Source organism: Zophobas morio, unplaced genomic scaffold, assembly GCF_036711695.1.
Source record: "Zophobas morio isolate AGI-343-1 ecotype UQ-CSIRO unplaced genomic scaffold, CSIRO_AGI_Zmor_V1 ptg000017l, whole genome shotgun sequence".
NCBI lineage: Eukaryota > Metazoa > Arthropoda > Insecta > Coleoptera > Tenebrionidae > Zophobas > Zophobas morio.
Genome location: NW_026972122.1, coordinates 9,348,278 through 9,369,718, shown reverse-complemented (window position 1 = coordinate 9,369,718; position 21,441 = coordinate 9,348,278). Strand labels below are relative to the sequence as shown.

Sequence of the window (21,441 nt, the reverse complement as noted above, 5' to 3'; positions counted from 1 at the left end):
TGAAAGGAGTGCAAGGTTGTGAATTACAACTGTATTAACTATTCAAATCTAAAATCTAGTGGTAAACTTGAAAATATTAGTGTAGATCACGCAGCTTGGGACTATAACAACTGCCGTGCCTACCTTCTCACTGTCAACAAAATTAAACATGTTTGGCATAGCAGTATAGCAATCAACTTCACCAGCTTATGACCCCAGTAATACAGCCAGTGACAGATGTCCACCAATGCCAAATGATAAACTTATTAACTTTCTTAATGCTGCTCCAACACCTAATATTAATTCCAACTCTGCAGGTGGACTTTCGAAATTATCTCTCTATTATCAGAATGTCCCTGGTGTCAACTCAAAGTTAATTGAGCTGGATAATTCCTTAATTTCGTGTGACTGTCATCTTGTGTCTCTCTCTGAAACATGGCTCAATGACTCGGTCGTTAACACTGAGGTTTGCCCTGATAGCTTTGAGGTTTTTAGATCTGATAGGAAATTTGAGCAATTGACTATAACAAGGGGTGGTGGTGTTCTAATTGCTGTTAGGAATGAGCTGTCAGTAGTTAAACTTGATCTGTCCTCCAGAGGTATTGATATGCTGAAAACGATTGATATTATTGTAGGAGTTGTCGATAGTAATCAGTATGAGGTATTTCATTGTGACAGGAATTTTCAACAGTTAAATCTTATTAGGGGTGGTGGTGCCATGCTTTTGATATGCAATTCGTTTCAGTGTGAACGTTTGAATCTTCAGTTCATACTTACGTGAACTTATCCCTATGATTGATGTGGTCGGCTGCAAAGTGAAAATAAATGTTGCAATCTCAGTTTATGTATTTGTTTTTTATATTCCTCCGCAGATTTCTGCTTCTGATTTTTCTCTTGTTTTGGATTGTATTGAGCAACTAAATGTTCTGTACGAGTCTAACGTTGTTTGTGTAGGTGATTTTAATGTCCCATGTTTTAAGAACTTTATTAACTCGAACGTGAATGACATAAAAAGTGCATATCTAAGTCAGTTTCTCAATGTAATGGACTTTCAACAATTTAATGATATACCTAACTGTGATGGCAGATTTCTTGATCTCGTTTGTTCTAATCTTAAATGCAATGTGCAACACGATGTCTCGGCACTTCTACCTGAAAGTAGATATCACCCTGCTCTCTTGACCACTTTTAGCGTTCCACATCATACTAATGCAAATTCTCCCACACTGTGTGACATTTTTCGATATAACTTCAAGAAGGCTGATTTTACTGGTTTATATAATACTATGATTGAGGTGAACTGGAATTTTTTGTATAATATTAACTCTGCCGATGAAGTTTGTGAGTTGTTTTATGTAAAATTATATGAACTATTCGACAGGTTTGTTTCTAAAACAAAACCTAAAAAGGGTTCTTTTCCTGTTTGGTTCACAGCTGATTTAATTCGGAAAATCAAATCAAAAGACAAACTCTTTAAAAAATACAAGAAGTTTAATACTCAATCTTGTCTTGAGGAGTATAGAAATATTCGGCGTGAAATTAAATTGGACACTAATATTGCTTATAAAAACTATATAGATAATGTCGAACGCAAATTAATCAATGATCCCAGAAAGTTTTGGATGTTTGTCAATAATAAACGTAAAGATATGAGTACTCCGGGTTCTATATCTCTAGACAATGAACGCTTAGATTCACCACAAGAAATAGCGAACGCTTTTTCTAGTCATTTTTCAAAGTCTTATGTTCAATCTTCAGGTGGTTATCAGGGTCAGTCTTCAGACTCTCGCATTTTTGCAGGTGTTAGTGTACGAACAATTTCTGAAAGTCAAATACTAAAAGCTATAAAGAGACTTAGACCGACGTTTTCATCTGGTGATGACTGTATACCTTCATTTTTTTTTAAAGACTGTGCCAGTGTATTAGTGACTCCACTTTGGAAAATTTTTAATTTAGTAATTGATACGTCCGTCTACCCTGTAAGTTGGAAAGTTGGAAGAGTATGTCCCATATTTAAATCGGCAGACAAAGACAAGATTGAAAATTATAGACCTATAACAATTCTATCGAACATCTCTAAGGTCTTTGAATCTATATTATATAAACACATTTATTATAACGTGAAGAATATAATTTCAGATGATCAGCATGGTTTTGTCAGCGGAAGATCAACTGTCACCAATCTGTCGTGTATCACTCATTACCTTGCCAAAGCCCTTGATAACAATTCACAGGTGGACGTTATATATACGGACTTTTCCAAGGCCTTTGATCGGGTGGATCATAAAGTATTATTGAATAAACTCAATAATTATGGAAGATTTAATTATGTGATGTATAGGGGTTTCATTTCACAAACATTTATTGTAAAGTCCGGAGTCCCACAAGGTTCCAACTTGGGTCCTTTGTTGTTTTTACTATTTATTAACGACATAACAACTATCTTCAATATTCGTGTTTTGTTATTTGCGGATGATCTGAAATTATTCACTGTTATCAATTCTGCGGCTGATTGCATACAATTACAAGAGATTTTAGATCTTCTACAACAGTGGTGCCTGCACAATAAACTTAATCTCAATATCTCTAAATGTAAAATAGTTTCTTTTTGTCGGAAAGTGACTACTATTTCTTTTGATTATTCTCTAGGCGGAATTAATTTAACACATTGTTCTAACACCAAGGCTTTAAGTATATTATTCGACTCCGAACTCAATTTTAATCTGCACATTCGGAATAATCTGGTTGCATCTGGTTTTAAAACGCTAGGATTTATCATAAGATCTTGTAGGGACTTTAATTCGTTGAAGTGTGTTAAATCCTTATACTATGCATGTGTAAGATCGAAGTTGGAATATGGCGCATTAATTTGGTCACCTTATTACAAAAAGTACGAAGAGAGTATTGAATCTGTTCAAAGGAAATTTTTAAAATATCTATGGTTTAAAGAAAGTGGTTCTTATCCCGTTCAGGGAATTGATAACAGTATTCTGTGTAACGCTTTTAATTTTACATCTCTTTCCGACAGACGAACACAGTATTTTGTTGTATTCTTACATAACCTCCTGCATAATAAAATCATATCGAACGAATTGATGTCATCGATATCCTTTAATGTGCCACTAACAAATCTAAGATCTTTCAGAACATTTTACATACCTAAAGCGTCAACTAATATCTTATTACGGTCGCCTATTTATAAAATGTGTGATACTTTCAACATGCTAATGAATAACTACGATATTCACTTGATTAAAAAAAAAAAGATATTATGATTGAATTACGCAAACACTTCTGCACAAATACACTTACACAGTTCTCTGTATGAGATGAGTGTGATTTTCAGCAGTCTTGTGTTGTCTCTGCCTTTATATATTCTATTTCTGTTCTCTTTTTCTTTTCATTTGCGCTGTCTGTGAGTGGTGTGAATTGTATTTTTTCTCTTCATATATTTCTCTTTTGCTATTTTGTAGACCCTTTAAGTGGACTTTAGTCTGTTGGGTCTTTATCATATTAATAATAATAATAACATTAATAAGGAGTGAAATGTGGGGTCAACCATTCTTGTTTCTTTATATTCGTTATTTATGTCCAACCTAAAACTTTAGTCCTATGCGCTACTGTTTAATACATTAATTGGCTTAAATGAACTGTATAATCATGTCCTAACAATAGGAGACTTTAACATTCCCGAATATGATGCTGACTTGGATAATCTTAACAAATTGTTCGAATTAAATATCATCGTCAAATTTTTTAACTTTGTCTAATTCAACAAGGTGGCTAATAACAATGGCAGATTCTTAGATTTAGTTCTGTCTAACCAGCAATGTGTGGTAGACAAATCTGAAGATTATCTTTTAACTGAAGGCTTACCTACATCATCCCTCCCTCTTAATTTTCGCAAAGTCGATTTTCATAATCTTTATGAACAGCTTTGTCTAGTTAACTGGGACATTTTGGAAGATGTTACTGATGTTAATATCATCTGCTCACTTTTCTATAACAATCTTAATTCAAACCTTGATAGTTAGGTCCCGAAAACTCACCGTCGTCGTAATTCTTCTTACCTTGCTTGGTTTACGATGGACGTTATTAAAATGGTTAATCATATTTCCTCTGTTAGTGAGTCGGAAGTATTTGATGCCTTAAAGAAAATCAAATCGAACTTAACTTCTGGACATGACAACATTCCTGGCTTCTTATTATCAGACTGTGCCCATATTTTTACCTATCCTCTAACAATCACATTTAATTTAATATTAAACAAAGGATCTTTTCCTCATGTTTTTAAATATATCTTACATAAAATTCTACCATTTAATCTACATAATTAGTACATATCGGAATCGCAACACAATTAATTTTGAAGTGGCCGTTCTACGGTAACAAATTTATGTTGTTTCACTCAGTATGTTTCGAATAGTTTCGACAATAAGGAACAAGTTGACGTTTTCTTCACAGATTTTGCCAAAGCGTTTGACAGGCTTAACCATGACATTCTGCTGATGAAGCTTCATAATTACGGTTTATCTCGCCACTTAGTAAAATTAGTTCAATCGTATTTGTCACCTAGATTTCAGTACGTTAAATACCATGGATTTGAATCCGCTAAATTTTCCGTTTATTCGGGTGTTCCCCAAGGCTCAGTCTTAGGTCCGTTTTTCTTCGTAATTTTTATTGATGATATTATTAAGAACTTAAATTCTAAGGTATTGATATATGCTGATGAGATTTTCAAACGCGTTTCTAATATAAGTGACTGTGCGGAATTACAAAAGGACATTGATAGCTTTCTTACTTGGAGTACATCTAACTACTTGCCAGTAAACTTTGACAAGTGTCGTATCATGTCAATGACGAACAAAAATCTTAGAACAATGTACGATTACACAATTAACTTCTCGCCGTTGTCTAGAGTTGAGTCCTTTTGCGACCTAGGGATTACTTTTGACTACAAATTAATGTTCGCTGATCATATTGGTAACCTAGCTTTGGAAGCTTATAAGTGTTTTGGTTTTATTATTCGATCGAGTGGTTGTTTCAAGAACATAGACACTCTCAAAGCCTTATACTTTGCTTTCGTGAGGTCGAAGTTGAAATATGCAAGCATTGTGTGGGCCCCTTCTGCTCAAACCCACACTTTAGCTCTCGAAAAAATCCAGAGGTGTTGTCTAAAATTTTTGACGTTCAAGGTTGATTTATTTACCAACTCCACGTATTGACGTTCTTAAAACCATCTTCGTTTAACTCTTGTACCAAATGGATTCTGTATGACTGAAACTTTTCTTTTTTCATTATTGCTTGAATTGTTTTTCTACTAACATTGTGATTCAGCGCTAATTGTTGCACTGACGTTTTGGGATTGTTTGTTGCATCTAAATGGACAATAAGGTCATTTATCATCATTTTTGTGGCAGTTTTTGGACGTTCTTTAACACTTCCAGTTTCGTTAAATCTTCTTAGGGTTTTTGAAACTATCGACTCTGAAATGGGTTCTCGCTCAGGATGAATTTCGTTGAAAAGTGTTACTACTTGAGCAAAACTTCTTATTTTGTCACCGTAACCGATATAATCATTAATAATTTTATACGCTCAGTTTCACTTAGATGCATCATTTTTGCAAGAAACATCTTACATCTCAAATTAAAATTATTTTCAAAGGTAACTATGTCACCTTTCTTTTTTTATTTATTCTTATTTAAAATAATAATTTATTTACCATTTTACTCAGAAAGAAAGTACGATTGTGCTACATCAATGAATTTAGAAAAAAAAGCTGTATTCAAAAATGCATTAATTATATGATGTATGGTAGTAAAACATTTTTTTTGACGAATAATTAGAATACAACTAAAGATCTCTAAAATTCTGTAATTCCTGAAGTGTGCTTACATTTTCGTGGATATCTCAAAGAAAATTTACATGGATTTACGCATCACTCAAAAATAGAGATGTCGTGGTAGACAGTACATTGCATTGTGTCTGTGTGACAGTGAAAATGGAGACAACAGAAACATTGGACATAATGAAGAAAACATTCAAAGTAGATGCTGAATTTAATTCGTACTAAAAATCTACAAATTATTTGCATATTGTTCAAATTTTTATATCTACAGAATCAGCAATTTATCTTTCTTTGTTCGCGACGAATTTTGCGTTGATGAAGCGAATTAAGAATTTTCTGCGGTCCTCAATGTCAAATGAAAAACTGCATCACTTTGTTGTTTTGTGCGTTGTAGAACAAATATGTACTTCAGACAATCAGTTCTGACGACATTGTGTTAGAATTTGCGTCACTGAAAGCTCGTCGTAAGTGTTGATGTGTTGATCAATAAATAAATCTAAAAAAACATGTTTAACGAATTATTTTGAATTGTTTAAAAAAAATATGGTTTTCAAATTTTCTAAAATAAGTTTGAACTCCCCATTTAGTATTTTCTGGTGCTGTTTATTGTTTCTTGTTTACTTTACACTATTTTTCCTTCAAATGTCGTAGATTTGTCTGTTACTTATAGATTAATAAATCTGAGGAATCATGTTTGTCTCTACTTTTGCAGCTATGGTAATTTTTGTGGTTATTAGCCGAAATATTTATATCGAATTTAGGTTATTACACGCCATATGCATACAGGCTGTTTCACAATGGGGAATAGCTCACAATAAGATTTATTGCACTATGTAAAGTTCCCGTTCCTAAGTGGTAGCAATGTGTAGCAAATATTATTTGAAATTAAATATAAATTGGTAGTGTTTCTTGACCTGTCATAACTCTATTCAATGAATAGCACAAAACGACTAGGATTAACAGTAGTAAGTGTTTATTTTTACTCTACGGGCTTAAAAGATTCTTGATTTACAACAACCAAATAAATACATTTTATAAACCAAATAACTCATTTTTTTTCCTTTACCCCATCCCCCCTTGCCCCAGTCTTACTCTTGTCCTATCCACTTCTTTCATCCATTCCACCCCTCTTCCGTCTTCATTCAATATCTCTGTCACACTCTCCTCTCTGTCTTTGCTCTCCTCACAGTCATGCAGCATGTGCTCTATCGTCTCTCGCCCATCCCCACACATTCTACATATTCTCTCACTTTCGCTTACCCAAAACTTATTTTTTTTTTCTTCATTTCCACACCTAAATTTCGCAATTATTTTTTTTTCTTTCACGCTTTCTCTGTCTAGGTACTTTGGTATTGTTTCTGTTATTATCTTTCTATAGTCTGCATTGTACCTAGATTTACTTACACTCGCTTTTCTCTCTTGTTTATCTATGTCTCTGACGCATACACAACTCTTCTCTAATACTCACCCCCATTTCTCTCTTTCTCTCTATTTCCATCCGTGCGTATCCTTGTCTTTCATAATATCCTTATCTACCCTTGTGATGTTCTTTCCCTGCTTCCTTTTCTTTTTCCTTCCAGCATTCATACAATATCCTACATTCCTCTCTTTCTTTCAACCTTTCATCATACTTTACAGCTCTTTTCCCAGTGTATACTCTTAATTTCTCTGGTTTACATTCTTCTCTTACTATATAGCCTGGCGTCTCTTTCCGTAGCCCTAACATCCACCTCAAATATTTTTCTTGTACTGCTTCCATCTTTGCATATTCCTTCCATCCCCATATCTCCACTCCATACATTAATACACTCCTAACTAAACTATCAAACATTTTCATCCTTCTTCTTACGTCATGTCTAAATATTCTCTCACCTATAATCCACACCATTCCCATTATCTGCATTGCTTTGACCCTTCTTTCTCTTATGTGTGCTTTTACCGTGTTAGTTGTTGTAAACTTAAATCCTAAATATTTAAACTCCTTTACTGTCTCTATGTCCATTATTTTTGTTTTTTCTACATTTACCTCCAGTTTGTTTCTTTTAAAGTATCTTTGCAGATTTTTTTCATCTCATTCATTCCACATTCATCCTTCGCCAATATTACCAAATCATCTGCAAATGCCAAACACCATACCTTTTGTCCCCCCACCACAATTCCTTCCGCTTGTACTCCTCTAAACATTTCCTCGATATCGCTTATGTAACAAGCAAACAGACTGGGACTTAATGGGCATCCCGGTCTCAATCCTTTCGTCGTCCAAAACATTTCACTTTCTATTCCTCCCACTCTCACACTAGTCACTCTCTCTCTATAAATCTCTCTTGCTGCTACAATTAACTTTTCACTCAGTCCTCTTCCCTCCATGCATTCCCACAAACACTGTCTGTCCACCCTATCAATCGCGGCTTTTACGTCTACAAACAGTGCATATACCCGACCTCCTTCCTTTAGCAACTCTTTTTCTATTAGATGATGCAAGATATATACATTGTCTATAGCCCCTCTACCTCTTCTAAATCCTGCTTGACTTTCCGGTAATATACTCTTTTCGTTCATCTCTGTCACCAACCTTTCATTTAACACCATTGCGTACAGTTTATATGCCGTATTTAGGAGAGTTATTCCCCGATAATTCTCTACTTTTTCTTTACTACCCTTTTTATGAATTGGGCACATTTGCCCTACTCTCCATTTCCTGGGAAAACCTTTACCCGTCCACACATCATTCATTAACTCGCTCAATCTTTCAATCATCGCATCCGTCCCAAATATCCACACTTCGTTTACCAACCCATCCCTCCCCGGTGCTTTTCCTCTTTTCAGTCTTCCTACTTGTTTTCCTACTTCCTCTAGTCGAATCTCAGCCTCCCTTTCTCTACCACCAATCCCGGTTTTACTATCTTGTGCTACAATTCTCTCTTCCTTTCCATTCAACAGTTCCATAAAATTTTTCTTCCACTGTATTATAGGTACGTATGTCTTCACTAATCGTGATTTTGTTCTTCCGTTCTTTATTATTTATATACTGCCGTGCCTCTTGTTCAGTTCTTATGGCTTTAATTTTTTCTTCTTCTTTCTTTTCTTTGCATCGTTTTCTATAATTATTTTTTGCTTCCCAGTACTCTTCTTTTATACCTTCCCCCTTTTTCCACCTTCTTAAACATTTCCTAGCTTCTGTTTTTAAATCTCTGCATCTGCTATCCCACCATCTGTTTCTCGTTTCTAAATTTCTCGTAACAATTTCTTTTCTTATGGCTGCTTTTTCAATTTCTCCTTTTAATTCTTCCATTTTCTTTTCAGTTCCTTTTTCTTTAAATTCCACTTCTAACATTTTTTTTTTATAATGATCAATTCCTTTTTCATTCCATACCCATATCTTCTTCTCTTTTCCTCCTTCATTCCTTAAGCATCCGCTCCCTCTGCTTATGCCCCTCACTTTTATTTCTAGTGGCATGTGATCGGAGTCCACTCTTTCTCCTATCTTGAATGTCTCTACCTCTTCTTCTGCTAATCCGTTTACTATTACGTAGTCTATTACCGATAGATTAGCATTAATAACCAAAAAAGCGTCGCACTGATAAGCAACGTGCAAAAACAGGATATGGGCCAGTGATGTATCAATTGGTTAACGTCTTTGAAAATGATGAATTTTTCCAATTCAGAGCGTCTCTAAATGCTAGTGCTTTATGGTGTGGCTGACGGAAACGCCAGGTTGTGCCGCGAATTATGGATCAAACGCTTTCCAAATCGCGCGATCTCGTGTGCGCGAACATTTATATCATCTCCGAGATCATGGTACCTTCAAGTCTCAAACTTACGATTGTGGTTGTAATAGAACCGAAAGAATACTGCAAGCTGAAGAACAAATTTTGGAACGGGTCGTAACACCCGACATCACCACTTGCCAACTTGTAGCTGAAGTTGGAGTTTCACAGTTTGTAGTGCATCGTATATTAAAAGAACAAGGCCTACGTCCAGACCACGTTCAAAAAGTGCAAGTTTTGGAGGCCGCTCATTTTCCACGTCGTGTAATTTACTGCGAATGGTCGTTACAGTTATGGTTGAATGTCGTGGATGTCCTAACTGGGGGTTTTGTCCCATTCGACTTTTAATTTGTTTTTTTCTATATTTCTACATTGCTACGGTGCGTGATACCGTGGTTACAATTATTGTATATATTTCGAAATCACCCTGTATTGTGACTCCGAGTCGATCTGTACGATCACACCTATAGCTGGAATATGAGTCAATCAGTTCTAAGCGAAGATTCAGCAATAAGAATGCAGGAAGGGTCAGAATTTTGACAAAATAATGCAAAATCACAAAATTTGGCAGTTAAGGAGCAAATATTAGTAAAATATTTTAACTTACCTTTTTACAAAATAATTATTTCAAGGCCCGGTTGAGTATATACTTATACCATTAGCAAAAATCTTTTATCTCGCCTACTAGCCTGTGCACCTCATCATTAGATTCTTATCGTTAGATTAGTAAAGCACTATACTCATATTTTCAACACAGTATTGATAAACTTGTCATTACATTCGTGTTTGCTAATTCCGTCATACTTATTTTAGAAACATGCTAGAACTAAACTATAATTTTCTTCACTGGTTTAAACGCCACCATTTTCTTTATATGTTCGGTTTCTTCCTAAACTTCCGGCCCATAACTCCGTTTTATCATGAGATGTTAGTGACTACGAAAAACATTACTGATCAAGAATATTACGAAAGACTTTATCCAGTGTCAACTTACAGTGCTGTGATAGTATCATTTATAATTTTCATATGTATAAACTTTTGTTTGTTTAATTACCTGTTAGTTCTGGGATGTGTTGGAGGATTGGTGTTTTCGATAGCCATGTGGCAAACGGACACTGTTGGTAGTCTTCAAGTCGCTGAGGTTAGTATGTTTAGGTACTTATTCAGAGTTTTGAAAAACAAGTTTTTTGTTTTATTTAGGTTTTCGAGGGATGCTTCGTTGCGACGGAAATAATATATTTCGCTTCAATTTATGTCTGCCACGACCTGAAACTAAGCTTTGCAGCTAAGACGGCCTCTATCAGAGTAGTTCCAGTAGTGGCACAATTGACTGCGGCGATTTTGGCACAATTACTGGTAACGAATGGGTGGTTAAATTTAACGGAGATTACGTTTTTGGGTGTCCCAGGTAATAACGCATTTTTTTTGTGACTCAGAAAATTATTGGGGTAAAATTTGATACGGAGAAAAAATGAAATTATTTTCAGCTTATTATGGGTAAGTCAGACTTTATCTATCGTTAACCTAATTTCAACATTTAAAGTTTACTTTCGTTATTTCCCCAACTTAATCACGACGTGACCGTTTGTTCCAACTCAGTGCTATTAGTTTTGATGAATTCTCAGACTAACATATTTTTCACAAACAAATGAAGATTAAAACATGTGAAGTGATTTTTTTTAACTTTCAATGGCAATATTTTTGGTATTGTACGAAAATTGCGGCCATTTTGGCAATGATGATTTTGTAATTTCGAACATTACTGAATAATTCCTAAAGTACCTACGTCACTCTCGGCTTTATTAATTTACTAAAACGTTTGCTGAAATAACATTTCTTGTCACTAATAAATGTTTCGAAGTTTTATTGCAGTTTTATGGGGTTTGTGATAAAATTTTTACACTGACAATATGATAAAAAACGTCAGAACATATTTTTACATTAAACTTCACCAAAACTCTCCAATATTAGGTCGGACAAGAAACGAGACAAAAATTCGAAGTGATTATAAAAAAAAACAGCTAAATTCCGAAACTATACATTCACATTTAAATTTGACATTGTACAAAACGGATCGAGTCACCGATATCACTTGAATTTAGTGTTTTGTTTCTTGAAGTACTCTATTGTTATCTTATCAGTGAATCTGATAACGTCATTTAATTTTTTATCAATACATTATACTAAGTAACGTTATCGCCTTTTTCCCGGAAATAAGATATCTACAGTAAAAAACAGCTTCTTCAACACGATTTATAAAGTTTTGGAAGCTGAAAATAGTGGTGAAAACCGCGTATCGAAATTTTCATAAACAGTCGAGGTATTGATTTTTAAAGATGAGGTGCAACTTCACTAAAATTAAGAAAAAAGATTATGATAAACTGTTAAGAAAACTGCTCTTGCGTGATATAGAGAAAGATTATAATGTAGATGGTTCAATCCTTACCAAGTAAAAATTTTTCCAGATAAAGCCTTTTCACTTTTACGAGTAAAAAACCAAACCTTTAGAAGTACAAGAAAACTGAAAATTTACCTTAGAAAGTACAAAAACGGTTGTTCTGAAATCCTTCAAACACTTTAAGATTGTCGCAGATATGATAAATCGCTATTTAACATTATCTTTTTGACCCCTCCAAAAACTTAGTGACGTCATCTCAAAATTTTAGTAGATAAATCCTATCTAAAATGTGAACAGTTTTAGATGCATTTTATCAATGGATCCATATTATTACTTTGCAGGACCAGATTAAAAAAAAAATAAACGATTTATTTTAGATACTACTGTACGAGTAATTTATTACGTAAATTCTTTTTAAAATATGTAAAATAATATACGAACAAATCGTACAATATATGCAACATACGAAGAAATAATGCGTGTATATGTGGTTTATTAAGCCATCATTAATTTGTTGTCAAAAAATCTTCAGACGATGACTTGTGCTTATTTAAAAAAATCAGTACTGAAACCTACGTCTTTTATCAAAATTTATCTAAAGAACTCTTCTTCTCTTTATCTATCTATATCTCCATCTGTATAAATGTATCTCCATTAAGAATATGTGACGTCCTCTTTAAAATTATTAAGTAAATCTTTACAATTATTACAATTTTCCTACACCTCGTTGTGCATGCTGTATTTGTTGTAATTTGAATAAGAAAGTACTGTATCGAAAAGATTTTTCTGTATCGATTTAGGGAACCACCACGTGTATTGTATTGGGATTTGCAACATTCGTGTTCGCCTCATTCTTTAGAATGTTCACGTGTACCAAAACTGCACACTGTGACTATACATTTATAAACATATATCTTTAGCACGTAGCTGATTATTTTGTAATGACATTGTGTGATCGAAAATAATCTTGAGCAAAGTACCAAATTTATTTTCCTCTAAATCGTACGAATAAAATCAGTAATATGCTACGTTTAAATCTGATTAAATCATTTTCGATAACACCATAGTTACATCATGACATGTTGATAAATGATAACTCAAGATTGAACCCGGATATTGCTTATTTATTAATTACGTACTAATACTTCCAGCATGTGCACATTCTATTCTCCTGGTGTACCATCTGCCGTCTATGTTTGAACTACAAGCAATTCCAGAAAACTTTCTTCCAAAGTTATCATTTTTCAAGAAGAAACTGAAAGATACGTTTTCCAATCATCATGTCGTCCAGTACTCACTATGGATAGCATTCACTATGAGTGGTTATGCTCAGATTTCCTTCACCATGCAAACTCTATGGAGACAATCTCAAATTGAAGACAGCGAAGCACCTTACAATGGAGCCATAGAAGGAATTTGTTCGTTTTTATCTTTGTTAGGTATTTTACTAGGCGCCACATTAAAACCAAATTTTAAACGTCAAAATGCACTTTTGTCTGTGACATCATTGTTACAGTGTAGCTTACTGTTTGGTTTCGCGTATGTAAGCAATACCTGGGAGCGCACAATTTTGTATATAGTACTGAACTTGGTGTACCATTTCGTGATTACTAGAATAACAGCAATAGTAGCTGAAATTGCAAACAGTAAAGCGTGTTTTGGAACAGTTTTTAGTTTTATTGGTTTAATCTACTCTATTCTAAATCTAGTATTTGCTTGTGTTATTAACAATAATGGAATTTATTTAACGGTACAACAACAATTTACTGTCTATGGTGGTTACCACTTTGTCGCGGCCCTTTTAATGGCGTATGTGTACGTAGTTAGTTTCTGGTGTAAGTCTTGAAATTCTACAGTATTTGTAACAGTGAGTCTCTTATTATATTTATACGCTCGCAAGAAAATGTTATAATATCTATAAATAGTACGAATAAATATATTTTTTTATTATATATAGAAATTTACCATATATTTTTTATCCTTTCGATTTTAGTATAATAAATGCATTTCCTTATGTATTGCTTCATTTTTTCTTTTTTTTCTTGTTACCTTTGCTTCTGCTGGTATAAAATTGCTTCACGTAGTAACTAGCTATAAAAGCAAACCGTAATTTATAAAGTTTAAGTAGGTACAATGTTGCTTTACCTGCATACACAAATTTTATAAAATATGCGAACACTGTAGCGTAATAGGCTGTGTTCACTATTTTTTCTATAAACATCTTTAACAGCATGTAGCGCTAAGTTACTGTTTTGTTTTTGTTAGTATGATATTACAATCGCAACTACTGTGTTTTCACTCTACGTACCCATTGTATAGTGAACAGTAGGTGGAAATTACCTTCCATTATGATAATGATAAAACTTGAAGAGATAACGATTCATGTGGTAAATTAGACTATATATATAACATGTGATGTACCCAAATGATGAACATGCTTAGAGTAATGTAAATATGAAATTTTAATCTCGGTATTAAAACTGTGTGTTTAAGATAAAAATACAAATAAAATCTCTATTGTGACATGTGTTAAATTGTAGATAGGAAAAGACTTGTCTGTTTAATACAATTAATTAGTCGTGCACCAATTTTCCAAACTTCACACTGATTTTATTAAAAGTCTTAATAAAAAGTGTCCGCCATTTGTCATTTTGTCATTTTTTGACATGACAAGCATAACTTGATTAGAAATTATATTGTCCTCTGGATTCTCTGGATTCTTGATTCTAATTTTATGGAGGCTGACCGTAGCCAGTCGGCACTCAGGCCTCGCTAATGGGCTCATTGTGCCTTCCCCAAGTGCATATCAGGGTGTCTTCCCCCTCATCTACTCGTTAAGCCACCCAACTACTTGAATGTATCTACCTGAGTAATGGAGAGAGTGGGAACTCCCTGATTTTTGCCATATTAGGCCAGATGTCCCCTAGTATGGGTTTCCTGTAGGAGGTTAGCGCTGGACACTCATGAAGAATGTGCTCAGTTGTTTGCTCTTCGTCATTGCATCCACGACAGATTGGGTCTGTTATCACTCCTATCACTGTTTGTTAAAATGGTAATGTACCGTAAGGAATCCTACCAGTTTGCGCAGTTTGTCCCTTGAAAGTGAGAGATAAAATTTCGTCAACTTATGGTCTAGTGTCGCTATACAAGTTCTACTCTGCCGACAGCTGCTCACCGTCATCCATATTTGCTCATGGCGTCTATGGCGTCTATGGGTACACTGCTTTACGAGTTCGTTCGAGAGGGCGACCGAGGACGTGATTGCCGATTCGGGTCCCCAGAAAGACATGTGAGCGGCTCGTTTCGTCATCTCACCTACCCTCTCGTTTCCTTCGTTGTCACTGTGTCCTTTGATCCAACAAAGTTCTACATTATTCCTCTGCGAAACATACCTTAGCGTTTGTCTGCACTCCCAAACCAGCCCGGATTGAACCATACATCTAGGCTAAAGTTTAATAAGTTTTAACTTTTGATGTATTTACGTAGAAGCGTTCGTTATTAGACGTTAGGTTACAAAAAATAGAAAATAAAAATCGTCATGTCAATACCTACACTTAGCCCGCCAATAAAGTGTAAATCCATAAGTGGAAAACTGAATGTGTATTAAATGTTGGACTACAGAGTATGTGTAATTTTTGCGCTAGTTTTAAGATTTGGTGTTTGGGCGACAGTGCCGGATTTAGTTCACAGATTACCGGGTATGGTATCGTCACTACGATATCTCCAGTTGAACACAAGTTCTTTCAAAGAAAAGTTATAATATTTTAATTATTAAAGGAATATGTTTTTACAACACAAATATTACACAATTATTATTATTATTATTATTATTATTAGTATACTGCCCCTACAGACGAATCCAATTACAGGGACAGAAATATTTGCACTACGTATAGTTGTCACAAAAATTAGATATTTCACCTTAATATGGTCATCTTAATATCACGGTTGCTGCAGTTAAACAAATCTATATTATTTTGATATAAGTTATAATTACGACACATGGTGAAAATAGGAGAGAACTTTTGTAAACTAATACGCGCAGTTGGTAAATAGAAGGTACCATTATTTCTAATATATAATCTTGGCACATGGAAGTCGAGTTCTGCCAATAAACTACTACAGTCAATCGAACCAGTAACTAATTTGTGCAGAAATATTAGTGATGAAGCAACTCTCCTTTGCTCCAGACTTTTTACGTTAAACATATCAAGCAGTATTTCATGAGGGTAACCTCTGTTAGGATAATGACCAAAACTCAAGAAAAATAAAAATTTCAGAAATCGTCTCTGGATCTTTTCCAGAGCCACCGTATGGATGTTATAGCCAGGCGACCATATTATGTTTGCAAATTCCAACTTCGATCGAACAAATGAAAAATATAGAGGCTTGATTGTTTCAGTGTCCTGAAATTTTCTACAATTCCGTATGATAAACCCCAGATTTTTTAGTGCACTTGACATTATTTGCTCATAGTGGTAAATAAACGTCATTTTAACGTCGAATGTTACTCCAAGATCTCTAATAACATTTTTTCTGCAAACTTGGACATTATCAATATCATAGTCAAAAATTAAAACTTTTGATTTTAGTGAAAAAGTAACTACATTACATTTAGCAGAGTTAATTGAGAGGCCACATTGTTTACTTCTGTCACAAACTAACTGTAGATCCGCTTGCAATTTTAACTGATCTTCCCTGCTAGTAATTTTTCTAAATAATTTCATATCGTCCGCATACAATAATGCCGGTGAAGTTAAATTATCTGTAATATCATTTACAAAAAGATTGAAGAATAGAGGCCCAAGAACAGATCCTTGTGGTACGCCGGATGTAACGTTAATTTCTTCTGACTCATAACCACTACACATAACACGTTGTTTTCTTCCCGTTAGATAAGTAGCAAAAAATATTATTAAGTTGTCAGAAAAACCAAAAGGGCTTAATTTGTCAAGTAATTTGTAGTGGTCCAGTCTGTCGAACGCCTTCGAGAAATCTATGTAAATAGTATCCACTTGGGTTCCTGCGTCAATATTTTCTGTTACGAATTGTGTGAACATACATAAGTTAGTTTCAACAGAACGGCCTTTGACAAAACCGTGCTGAAGTGGAGAAATATAGGAATTAACATGGTTCATAATGACTGTGTGCAACAAGATCTCAAATACTTTAGAAAAATTATTAAGCAAAGTAATTGGTCGATAGTTCTCAATGTGCTTTCTGTCACCTTTCTTAAAAATTGGACATATAATAGAGTCTTTCCAGAGAGTAGGGTATTTACGAACCGAAAGTGATAAATTGAATATTAGAGACAGAGGATGGGCAAAAATACTTGCACAATCACGCAAAATAAAAGCGGGGATTCGATCCGGACCTGAAGTGACTTTATTTTTAATTTTACGTAATGCTTTATAAACTTCGTCTTCGCTAAAGTGATTTATATTAAGAATATTAGGGGTAATAATTTTTGACTGTGTTTTCATATTATTAAAATCAGATTCAATATATGATTCCTGAAAGAAAGATGCCAACGTGTTCACAATAGGTTTAGCACCCAATAGCTCTGTATTTTGATGTCATAATTTTTGGCAAATAGTTCTCTTGTCTTATACTCTGTATAAACGACCAGAAATGAGATGGATCAGTTTTTATTTTATTTTCGATGTTATGTATATAGTCTCTATGAGATTTGCAGATTTCATTTTTTATTTGAAGTCTTAAGGTTTTGAATTCATTGTAAGCATTTTGATCTCTGTGATGCTTATACTTTTTCCATAACTTAACCTTTTTTTTTATGTTACTAATAATTGTATGACTATACCATGGAGGAAATTTCTTTTGTTTAAATCGATTAGTTAAAGGTACTGAAACTTGGAAAATACTATTTAGTTTGGTGTAGAATTGCTCACATGCAATGTCAACATCCCGACAGTTTTCTAAAAAAGACCAGTTAATTTTGGATAAATCGTTATATAGAATTCTAAAGTCTGCCTTGCGGAAATTATATGTTTTGAATTCAGAATTTCTTATACATTTTTGTTTATTATTAGAAGACTTTTGTTTAATAGGAATTGTGATTTCTAAGCTGGGATGGTGTGAATCTTCTTTGAGTAATATATCATGTGCCCTATCCACGTCACTGTGTATCTGGTCTGACAGGACTAAATCCAGTAATCGATATTATTAAAATTTAGTATTTTATTGTATTGAACAAATTTTGAAACTTGCATAAAGTTAACTAAGGCATTCGTTCGTCTATCGGTAGCTTGAGAATTATTCAAATAATTTATGTAGTTTGGGATGTTAAAATCACCTACAATAAGAATATTGCTTCCTAGAGTTAGGCAAAGAGAACTGAGAAGTTCGTAATAGTGATGTACATCGTTAGCAGTTGTACGAGGCGGGATATATATTAAAATTATGTAAAAGATAGAATGATCATTTGTGATTTTTACTACCAAAACATCAATTGTGGATACTGAATTAAAGTCTATACCTTGTGTGGTGACAAGACATGAAGGAAATGAACTGGAAACTGCGAGCAACACTCCTCCACCTCTCGAGCAATCGGTTGTGAACTTTCTATCTGCTCGATATATAACATATTATGTCATGATTGCAAACTATGAAGTAAACGAGTGAAGATGATTCGCCGCGCAAAGAGCCAGCGAAAACAGCGAAAATGGAAGAAAAAGAACAAATAAAGCAGGGACAAGATCCGTTGATGGAAATGATGAAGCAACTAATGTAAGAAATGAAACAACTGAGAGAAGAAAATAGAGGGGTAAAAAAAGAATTACAGACAATAAATGGAATACTGGAAAGAGAAAGAGAAGAATGGAAAGAAAAGGAAAGAAACTTCGAAGAAAGATTCAATAATTTAGGGAAGAAGTTGGAAAAAAAAGAGGCAAGAAAGAAGAAACAATTTCATAATTACGGGTATGGAAATAAGGGAAAAAACAGATGCAAAAGAAGTAGAGGAATTTTTGAGAAAAGAAATTGAGGTAGAAGTAAAAGTGTTGGAAACAATAATTATAGGGAAAGAGTAAAGCAAGAAAATACTGGTTAAGATGCTTTGGGAGGAAAAACAAGAGGTGAAGAATAAAAATAAACTGAGAGGAAAGAGAATATATATTGATAATGATTGGGCAGTACAAGAGCAAAAAACTCAAAAAGGAATTAGGGGGGTAACTAAAGAGGAAAGAAAAAAAGGATACACAACAAAGGTGGGATATATGAAGCTTGAAGTAAGCGACAAAATGTATACAGGGAATGACAATTAAGGAAAATTGGAAGAAAAATTTCGCAAATCAAGTCAACACTAACCGAAGAAAGAAATACAAAGGGGAGGGGTAGTAATGATAGGACAAATAAAGGCTTTAGGTATAAGAATGTAGATTTGTACATAATAGGGGAACGGGAAAGAAGAATGGGGAAGATAAACGTGGTTTAAAATTGCTCTTTTGGAATATTGCGAGGTTGAAAAAGAAAGATAATTTATTTTGGGACTACGTGAAAAATTTTGATTTTGTGGGACTAACAGAAACATGGATACTAGAGAGAGACTGGAACAAACTGAAAGACGTGTTGCCATAGGAATTTCAGTGGAAATTGCAAGGGGCAAGAAAAGACAAACGCAAGGGTAGAGCAAAAGGTGGAATCATAACAGGAGTGAAGAAAGATGTAAAAGAAATAGAAGAGGGGGCGATAGAAATGGAAGGCATGATTGAAAGAAAACTGACTGTAAATAAAAAAAGATGGAGAATCTGTACAATATATAGTAGAGGAATGAGAAACACGAAACAAGAAATACAAGAAAAAATCGAAGTGTCCGAAGAAGAATCTCTACTGTTAGGAGGGGACTTTAATGCCAGAATAGGGAACAAAAGTAGGGAACACGACGAGGAAAACACACGAAAATCGAAAGATAAGGTAGAAAACAGACACGGAAAATTGCTATGGGAATTAATTGAAGAAAGAGGTTGGGAAGTCTTGAATGGGGTGAAGGAAGGGGACGAGGAGGGGGAATTTACCTGGATAAGTAAAAGAGGGGAATCGGTAATAGACTACGTAATAGTAAACGGATTAGCAGAAGAAGAGGTAGAAACATTCAAAATAGGAGAAAGAGTGAACTCCGATCACATGCCACTAGAAGTAGGGGCATAAGTAGAAGGAGCGGATGCTTAAGTAATGAAGTAGGAAAAGAGAAGAAGATATGGGTATGGAATGAAAAAGGAATTGAGCATTATTAAAAAAAATATTGGAAGTGGAATTTAAAGAAGAAGGAACTGAAAAGAAAATGGAAGAATCAAAAAGAGAAATTGAAAAAGCAGCCATAAGAAAAGAAATTGTAACGAGAAATTTAGAAAAGAGAAACAGATGGTGGGATAGCAGATGCAGAGATTTAAAAACAGAAGCAAGGAAATGTTTACGTAGTTGGAAAAAGGGGAAAGGTATAAAAGAAGAGTACTGGCAAGCAAAAAATAATTATAGAAAACGATGCAAAGAAAAGAAAGAAGAGATACAGCAAGAAGAAGAAGAAAAAATTAAAGCCATAAGAACTGAGGAAGAGGCATGGTAGTATATAAATAAAGAACGGAAGAACAGAAGCACGATTAGTGAAGACATACCTATAATACAGTGGAAGAAGCATTTTATGGAACTGTTGAATGGAAAGGAAGAGAGAATTGTAGCGCAAGATAGTAAAACCGGGAATGGTGGTAGAGAAAGGGAGGCTGAGATTCGAGTAGAGGAAGTAGGAAAACAAGTAGGAAGACTGAAAAGAGGAAAAGCACCGGGGAGGGATGGGTTGGTAAACGAAGTGTGGATATTAGGGACGGATGGGATGATTGAAAGATTGAGCGAGTTAATGAATGATATGTGGACATGTAAAGGTTTTCCCAGGGAATGAAGAGTAGGGCAAATATGTCCAATTCATAAAAAGGGTAATAAAGAAGAAATTGAGAATTATCGGAGAATAACTCTCCTAAATACGACATATAAACTGTATAAAAAAGAGTATATTACCGGAAAGTCAAGCGGGATTTAGAAGAGGTAGAGGGGCTATGGACAATGTATATATGCTGCATCATCTAATAGAAAAATAGTTGCTAAAGGAAGGAGGTCGGGTATATGCACTGTTTGTAGACCTAAGAGCTGCGTTTGATACGGTGGACAGAGAGTGTTTGTGGGAATGCATGGAGAGAAGAGGATTGAGTGAAAAGTTAATTGCAGCAGCAAGAGAGATCTATAGAGAGACAGTGACTAGCGTGAGAGTGCGAGGAGTAGAAAGTGAAATGTTTTGGATGACGAAAGGATTGAGACAGGGATGCCCATTAAGTCCCAGTCTGTTTGCTTGTTACAGAAGCGATATCGAGGAAATGTTTAGAGGAGTACAAGCGGGAGGAATTGTGGTGGGGAGAGAAAACGTATGGTGTTTGGCATTTGCA

At 34.6% G+C, this 21,441-nt stretch overlaps 1 protein-coding gene and 2 long non-coding RNA genes across 3 annotated transcripts; 1 reads left to right on the top strand and 2 right to left on the bottom strand.

Annotated features, from left to right (window-relative positions):
- Nucleotides 1-354: 354 nt before the first annotated feature.
- LOC135130272 (uncharacterized) lies at nucleotides 355-15,185 on the bottom strand. Its single transcript, XR_010280718.1, has 3 exons — nucleotides 15,140-15,185; nucleotides 14,858-15,087; nucleotides 355-589 (listed from the first exon to the last, which is right to left on the bottom strand). It is a non-coding gene; the product is annotated as an uncharacterized LOC135130272 (long non-coding RNA).
- On the top strand, nucleotides 10,397-13,952 carry LOC135130270 (folate-like transporter 3). Its single transcript, XM_064057628.1, has 3 exons — nucleotides 10,397-10,735; nucleotides 10,795-11,002; nucleotides 13,144-13,952. The coding sequence occupies exons 1-3, from the start codon at nucleotides 10,412-10,414 to the stop codon at nucleotides 13,836-13,838; spliced, it is 1,227 nt and encodes a 408-aa protein (XP_063913698.1). The 5' UTR covers nucleotides 10,397-10,411; the 3' UTR covers nucleotides 13,839-13,952.
- LOC135130271 (uncharacterized) lies at nucleotides 13,649-14,379 on the bottom strand. Its single transcript, XR_010280717.1, has 3 exons — nucleotides 14,138-14,379; nucleotides 13,958-14,083; nucleotides 13,649-13,907 (listed from the first exon to the last, which is right to left on the bottom strand). It is a non-coding gene; the product is annotated as an uncharacterized LOC135130271 (long non-coding RNA).
- Nucleotides 15,186-21,441: the final 6,256 nt, after the last annotated feature.

Coding starts and splice junctions, on each gene's coding strand:
- LOC135130270 (XM_064057628.1), top strand. CDS start 10,412: ATGCTAGAACTAAACTATAATTTTCTTCACTGGTTTAAACGCCACCAT. Junction 10,736..10,794: donor GTAGTCTTCAAGTCGCTGAG/GTTAGTATGTTT, acceptor TGTTTTATTTAG/GTTTTCGAGGGATGCTTCGT. Junction 11,003..13,143: donor TACGTTTTTGGGTGTCCCAG/GTAATAACGCAT, acceptor TAATACTTCCAG/CATGTGCACATTCTATTCTC.